Source organism: Solanum pennellii, chromosome 12 (assembly GCF_001406875.1).
Source record: "Solanum pennellii chromosome 12, SPENNV200".
NCBI classification, from domain to species: domain Eukaryota; kingdom Viridiplantae; phylum Streptophyta; class Magnoliopsida; order Solanales; family Solanaceae; genus Solanum; species Solanum pennellii.
The window spans coordinates 34482029-34490546 of record NC_028648.1 but is presented as its reverse complement, the minus strand read 5'-3'; the positions used below and the strand labels follow the sequence as shown (position 1 = coordinate 34490546).

The window sequence follows — 8518 nt, the reverse complement described above, 5'->3', positions numbered from 1 at the left end:
CAGTACCCGTGTTTTGTACTGACCCCTACTTGTATTTGTTTGTCTTTGTTATTTGTGGAGTGCAGGAAACGTACCGTCGTCTTCAACTCAACCTCAACTCTAGCCAGTCTTTATTACACCGGATTTCAGGGTTAGCTAATGCTTCTAGCTTGGACTGGATCTTCTTCCTCATGTCTTGATGCCTTGAAGTTCCGGCATGGACTAGCTTTTGTTTATTTTAGCTTCTTAGAATACTCTTAGTTTAGTAATTTGATCATAGATGTTCTTGTGGTGATGACTTCCAGATATTGGGGAATAATAGATGTTGAATTTTAGAAGTTATTGAATTGGTTTTTATTAATGAGTTTAAGTCTTCCGCATTACTTTCTGTTGATATTATATTGAAATGTTAGGGTTTAGATTGGTTGGTTCGCTCACATAGGAGGGTAAGTGTGGGTGCCAGTCGCGGATCGGTTTTGGGTCGTGACAATATATATATATAAACTCAACTTTACTTATATATGAAAGTAACATAGTTTTTATGGGAGATTCTTTAACCGACAACCATCAGTATGAGCCTAAGCGATGGTACAACGTCTTACTCACATTGCAATAGGACAGCCCTATACCGACGTCGGTATAAAACCTTAACTACTAAGTGGATCCACTAGTCTATGCTAGGAAACACTAAGGAATCATCTAAAAAGTATGATCCTTTATTTGTCCATCTTAGCCACATGGTTTATGGAGACTTGAGTTGATATGAACTCGCGTCCCCATATTGGTGCTCAATACTACTCCCAAAATACTTGACTCATATGTTTTTAAAACAACTTCTTCTCTAGTTTGAGGTAATGGCTCAAACTTAGCTTTAAAAGCTCTCTTGAACTAGTCAACGGCTCTGTGGAAGTCTAGCTCCTTTCTTTCTCAAAATGTGAAATCATTTGTACTCTTAGGGACTACTTTGTTCATTTCTCTTGGAAATCATAGTTCAAGAGAAATAAACTCACTCTTTGCTCTTTGCTTTACTTGAAAGTTAACTCTTAGGGAATACTAGTTCCCTTATAGCTTTTGAGACTTAGACTCAACTCCTTAATCATTGCTCAACTTGTAGCTTGAGCCGTAAAACATAGTAAAAGTATTTGCGTAAGACTCTTTAAAACTCTAAGAACTCACTTTGACTTGCTTCTTAGCTTTTAAACTTGACTCTTAATTTCTTTGACCTTGATATTAACGTTCCTTTAATTGGATTATGGATTCAAGGACCATGATCTCATGTTTATAGATTATCCAATGATGTTTATATGTACTTTAGAGTGTTGGAATCAAATACGAATTGTAGGTACATCACTTAGAGCTAGTACAAAAATATGGGGGGAAATGAGATCTCCAGGTGACTCTGGCACTCTGAGAGGCCTGGGGCACTAGAGCTTGAAGGATAGAGACTTTTCTAAGAGGATCTGGATGGTGCGGCGCGCCAGTCTCTTGAGGAGCTCTAGCAGGAGCGGCGCCCAGGGCTTGTCCGACAGGATTTTCTACTTTTTTTCTCTGATTTTCAATTCTAAACCTTTTAAACATCCATGGATCTCACCCCCAAACACTTAGGATCACTAAAATTCTCAATACCAAATTGTTTAGACTCGTAGAACAGCACGAAAACATGAATCAAACAACCAAAGGTAAACTACAACTTAACCAACAAGAATATAACAATTTTTCATCAAGAACTTAAATGTTCATCATTCAATTTACTCTAATGCGTTGAATTAACATATTGTTGTGTGGGTTTAAGAACCCAACATCAAAACATCTCAAATTCCTTAAAGAGATCACCCTCGACAAAGTTTACTTAACGATGTTGCCATTCTTGGCAATCTTTTCTCCTTTCTCCTTCTTCTCTTCTCTTTTCTCCCAAGACCTAGGCGTATTCAATATTATAAAAACTGATTTACGTCTTAATTTTACCCCTAATAAACCCTTATAACAAATTAGGAAATAGTATGCTGAAAAGACTACTTTACCGTTACTAAAATACGGATTGAACTTTTCTCAGTTCAACAGTTCAACTTCTGATAGGCATATCTCCATCATACTATACCGAAAATGCTCAAACTTGGAGATGTTAGAAAGATCTCTTCAAGAGCTTTCTATCTATATATAAAACGGGCCCTAACTCATCTTGAGCTAGAAGTTGTGGCCATTTGAAAATGACCAAAAACTCACATTTGTACTTCGGAAAATTTCCAGATTTTTCCTGTTCTTTGCATAAATAACTCTTCTTAGTTTCTTTTTTTAATCCTAGATATTTCGGTTTATGAGATGTTACAATTTTTTCAATATCTCAAACCTTTTGTAGAGGTAAGATGTGACATTTATCCAACAATACATGAACATGTTCCTATCCATACGAACAAAGGTCACATTTTCTTCAAGAAATGGATCATAACCATTTGTGCACGCTCCATAAGTTTTTATCAAAAACTCATTGTCATGCTTTTGCATTTATTAAATTTATATGACGCACCTCAACATCACATTAAGAGGTCTAATGTACCAAAGGTACTACCATTTTGTATTCCTTTATTTCGATGGAGGATTTACAAAACTTTTCAAATTGGGTTGCACCAACAACAATGTGCCCAATAACTTTTCATACCACTTTAATGGATACAAATAACATTCACATTTTTTAGGTCATCTTAAGGACCCATATTGTTGTTCATTTTAATCACCACAATGATGACCATTAATATTTTATCACACTCATATTCACATATTCAACCACTTTTAATTTTAGACATATTATGCACTGCTACAACATTCACACAAGTGAATGAAGAAAATTAATTGGACAAATTTCATGACTTTTCAGTCAAAAGTATACAACGTTAGTTAGTAATCATCATATCATCACTAGAGTGCATGAGGACTTAAACTCAATGTCTTACTCATATAAAATGTCTTTGTTCAGAATTCAATGAGACTTGAACCCAAATTCTAATTATCATGGTGCACCGAGACATTAACTTTTTGACTTACCATTTGGCGCGGTCAAATTTGAATTCATCGTTTTACCTTCAATCAATATCTTGATAAACCAAATACATTACAAAAAAATATCAAAATCCATAAATATAATCTGTATTACTTAAATCATAAGAAAAATGGACAAAATCAATCAATTAGTACAACATATTGGAATCATAAAAATGTCTTAATTGGAAATAAATTAAAACCTTTTGACATTCCTTCTCAATATTGATACGGTGATTACATAATTTACTAACCATTTTAAAATAACTACAAAATAAACTTTGTTAGTACAAATAATATATTAATAACTCAACAAGTAAATTCTTAGATAAAGAAAAATAAAGAGGTGCACAAGAAACCAATAATGATAATCCAATCAATATCTATATGTCACATAACTCAATAACTTATCTTTTAATAAAAGAAGATCATAAAGAACAATTTTTTTTTAGAAATTTTAAAGTTGCAAAACAATTTTTACCTTTAAGATACATAAGTGATCAAATTAAAAGTTTGCTCAAAGTAAAAGCAACTAACTGGACTCATATGATTTTGAGATGGTAAGAAAACTAATGATGCATAGTCAAAAGTAAAATATAAAATAGATTATATCATAATTTACCTTGTTTTCAAGAGAAAAAGAAAGAAAAATATTTCTTTTCCTTATTTATATCTACTTTGCTTCAATCCTTCAACATTAGAACAATCGTGTTGATAACGTGTTGTAAAACTTAAGAACAAAAGAATAATATAATGATGAAGGCAAGAAGAATATAATACAGGAGGAACAATATAATATAACTTTCTTTATTTCATGTATTCACCAAATATTAAAGTGCCTACAATATGAGAGTCATACAAAAGGTTAGTCATAAACATTGACGTTAACATGAATATAGTAGAGGGAGGTTGTGGAAGTGAAAGGTTATAAGAATAATGGTTATAACTTGGAGGTTATGCAGGTTCTGATTATCTTTCATAATGGAGGAAAGTGATGGAGATAATGGGTGAGAGTAACTTATTGATGTAGTAAACAGGCACATAATAAAATTTTATAACAGTTTACTTGAATGTATTGGATGATAGTTGCAAAATGGACGTATTTTTCTTCAATTTTAAAAGAATGACTTTCCCATATAATGTAAAAAAATACATTCTTAAATTTTCTTTCAAAACCACCATCTAACTAGACCCAAGACTCTTAATCCAAACCTTGACCCATGATTCAACAACCAAGCCAAGACTGCTCTCAATCCCTAGTTGGATCCGAGACCGACGCTGCCCGATCCCCGAATCGAAACCCAATGCAAATTCTTATTTGGGAATCAATTCTTGACGCTAACTCAAAATTTGACTCTCACTGAGATTCAACTCAAGACTCGACTGTAAATACCGAACCTGAAGGAAGACTTGAGTTTTGATGTGATACCAAACTTCTGACCCGAGAATAAATTCTCATCTAGGGACTTGGGACTTACCTTGACCTCAACCTCACTCGCGTCCTGATTCTCAATTTCAACCTCGAAACAAGAGTTGATTATAAATCTTGATTAAGATACAAAGTCCTGACTCGACTCCTAATCTTGACCCAAGATCAATCTAGTGGTCCACACCCCACCTACGATCGTACTCCTAACTTAGAACAAAATATCAAACCATGAACCCTCCTCATGACATTACACTAAATCTTGACCTCAAACTTGAACACTTACCTATGATTTAGCTCCCATCCTTTACCACAACTTTATATACCAAGACCTGATTCTCAACATTGATACGCTCAAACTTACTTCTCAAATAAGATGTAAAGCGGTCGTGTCAAGTAAATAACCCAACTAGTGAGGTTGGGATCGTTCCCACGAGGAAAATAGTCTAGACTTAACTTCAACTTGTTATTACTATTGTTTGGTCAATGACTTCCTTGGAAAGTAAATAACAATAAAAAGGGGGGTTTATATTTCTAAATGAGTAAAAATAACTAACAAAATTGAAAGAGACACTTAACAGTTTTGAAAGTTGGATTTTAATCAATTAATCAAAGTAACTAGGGTTTACGTGTTCCCCACAGGTTCATAACTTGATAAGTCTAACTATAACAATTCTTTCCTAGTATCTTGCATGCAAAGTGATAAGTTATGTATTCCTAAATCCTTGGTCCGGCATCTAGAAAATCTCACTCCGCACCTTGGTCCGGCTACGTGTGTTGCCTTCCTAACCCTTATCTTTACCTCATATTAAGCATCGTATTCGATATTTGACTAAGTTATTACCTCGTACCAATCAATACTAGCCTATTAGATAGTATACACTAAATCTATGTTGATAATTCTTTTCCTATTATCTACCTCCTTGGTCCGGCAAGTAGCATTAAGGCGAGTTCTAACGTTGATCATCCGTTAAAAAGACTTCTAAGCGAAAGAATTATTAATACATGCAAGACACTATTCTAGAATTGTTATTTTAGCTAGGGTTTATCTCATTATTTGCCTATGGTTCCCACAACCCTAGTTATGGAGTTTAGTTACTCATAGCCATAAACACAATATTCAAATATATTAAATAAGAATTCATGTACTTACTTCAATGAGAAAGAATAAAGTCCAAAAGATTGCTTGATTAATCACCAAAAATCACTTGCAAGAATTCTCAAAGTAATCAATAATCTCACGAAAAGTCTAATGATTATCAAGAATCTCACAATACAATGTTTACCAATACGGAGTTTTAACAATCTAAGAGTCTAACTATCAGGTGTCTAACCTCAAAAACGAGGTTTTTCGAACTATTTATAAAAAAACAAAAACCTAATTAAACAAGAATTCTAATTGCTGGAAATCTGCCAAAACGCGGCTGGGTCGACGGACCTCGCGACGGACCGTCGTGGTCACAACGGACCGTCGTGGACTCCATCGTCCCATACTTGGTGCAATTTCTTCTGCTGCTTTCTTCATTCCCCTCGACGGCAAGTATGACGGACCGTCATAGGCACAACGGTCCGTCGAGGGTCTTCGTTCCAGAATACTTCAACTCTCGGAATCTGGGTACTGGGATCACTTCTCTGAACTTCACGACGAACCTGCAGGACGGACCGTCATAGCCATGACGGACCGTCACAAGCTTCGTAATCCCACACTTGGTCAGACTTCCCCATCTTCCTTCAGCAGCTGCACTACGCTGCCACCTACGGACCGTCACAGGCACGACGGACCGTCATAAGCTCCGTAGGTGGTCTCTTCTGCATTTTTTCGCTCAAAATCTCCGCATTCAGCTTTGGACAGATTTCCTGCAAAACAAAGAGAAACTTATATCAAAATTAGCACAAAAAGGCTTTCGGACACACTAAACTTAAGGAAAAAGTATTAATTATACCGTGAAACCACGGTATATCAACACCCTCAACTTAAATTCGTTGTTTGTCCTCAAGGACGCACTATGACTCACTACGCAATCTTTGTACAATAGTATCCATGTTTTATCCTTTGCAATCATTTGGCTATCAATCCCGATTAATCTCATCAAATCTATGCATGCTATCACTATTAAGCTTGAATTTTTGTGGGATCAGAACATGACACAGACTCACCATGCATTAACACCTATCCTCTTCAATTTCTCACCGAGGTGCTAACAATTCTGGTATTGCAACTAATGTCCTCACTTTAGAACAAAATCCTCATTTTTCACACAATGATTTCAGTTTGAGTATAAGGATTACATTTCAACACTCGCTCTCAGAACAAAGTCACACTCATTCATACCTATTGCCATAAGCTTGCCCTTATTTTCACTGCCTTAAGTTCGCTATACAACCCTTAGGATCACGATAGGACTTTTTTAGCTTGTAACATAGGCTCAGGGTCAGGTAGGGTACATTTTTAGGTATACGTTAGTGACTTTTTGCCCTCCTTGACATATCGGCTAAACCTTCCCTTTTTATCATCTTATCTCGCCCAGTTTCTCATATTCTTTCCCTTTGCTCAATTTTCTCTTCTTTCTTCATTTGTGTAAGTGATTTTTCTTTTTCTTTACTTTTCTTTCAACTAATTTTGAGTCACCTTACTTTTGTTCTTTCTCTCTCTTTTGTTCTTTCAACCCCACTTTCCAGAGCATTCCTCGTAATAGCCACCCTCAACTCATGGCTTTGCCATGAGTCAAGGTACACAATACCCAAGGTTGGGTCAGGGCCAAAACGAAGGTTGTTTACTGTATTAGCCACCCTCAACTTATGCTTTTGGCATAAGCTGAGGTGCACATGTCCAAGGAGGGACCAGGGCCAACACATTGTTCCCCGAAAAGATTAGTTAGGGTGAAAAAGAAAGGTCTAATTTAAGCTCAGATTATTTGGATCAAAGAAGGATAAATTTCATTCGGTTTCTTTTATTTGGGTTGGAAATGGGCTTTCTTGAATAAGGGCCTATGATCCTTTCCTAATTGTTTGTTACAGCTTACTTTTAGCAGGACTAACCAGGCAAGTTCTAGCTCAGTACCAATAGTGGACTATTCAAATTTCCTCACTCTCACTTGACATGTCATCACTATACCAGATTATTAGACACCTAGTTCGAATTAAAGACTTAGGGTAATGCAATGGTGTAACTCTATTTCACGCTTAGAGCCACACAATTGTCAGTTACTATGCCTAGTCATGCGTTATTTTCAGTTTATCAGGATATCATTTTAGCCATCATGCTCTAGAATTAAACTATGTACAAAAGATATAAACATGCCGGTTCAACAAAAAAAGTAATCAGTCTTTTGGGGAAAAAGAACTCAGGCAAGAAAACCCCAAAAGAGGATAGTGAGTTGGGCTACTCAGACTTCACCCTAACACTCACTTTCCATTTACCCCACCCCCAACAAAAAAGCATGCAATTGTCCCCAATGCATAAAAAAATCTAAAGATTAGAGGGGTAGGTGAAGCAAACCTGTGGCGCATAGCGCCGTCGATCAACAAGCTGGTGGGTCCGGTTTCCCAGAACCCACATCCTCTGCAATCTGGACACCCTCAGTGGTGTCCTCAGCAATCTGGACACCCTCAGTGATGTCCTCAGCAGCCACCGCACCATCAGTAGGGCCTCCTGCTGTCTCTATAGTGCGGGAGCTAGACGCCCCAGCCGCTATCTGTGATGCTCTGATTTGGTGTGCCTCCGCCTCAGCAAGTGAGGCTCTCCTCGCGGCCTCCATCTCCCGTCGCTCCTTCTTCCTTGCTCGCGCCTCATCTTCTGATCGACCCCTACGCCTCTTGGCACTCTCTCGAGGGGAAGGTGGGTGAATGTCTGAGGTGGCAAACAGGGCCGCCAATACAGTGTCCTCAACAGGCTCGACAGGCTCCGGCACTCTCGTCTCTAGGATGGTGTCAATGTCTGCCCGAAGACTGTCGACTGCAGCCTGAAGAGTCGACACATCTACCGGAGGTGCTGGGCGGGCTAACACTCTCAACTCAAATGCATCTAGGCGCTGGTGAACCTCAGCAATCTTCCGCTGCATCTTCCTCTCCATACGCTCT

The 8518-nt window shown here is 37.3% G+C and overlaps 1 protein-coding gene across 1 annotated transcript in view; it reads right to left on the bottom strand.

Annotated features, from left to right (window-relative positions):
- Window positions 1-8196, bottom strand: part of LOC107006203 — a 19108-nt gene extending 10912 nt beyond the window's left edge. Inside the window, exon 1 of the mRNA XM_015204815.1 lies at window positions 8046-8196. Within this exon, the coding sequence (XP_015060301.1) occupies window positions 8046-8196 (151 nt within the window). The remainder of the gene's footprint in view (window positions 1-8045) is intronic.
- Window positions 8197-8518: the final 322 nt, after the last annotated feature.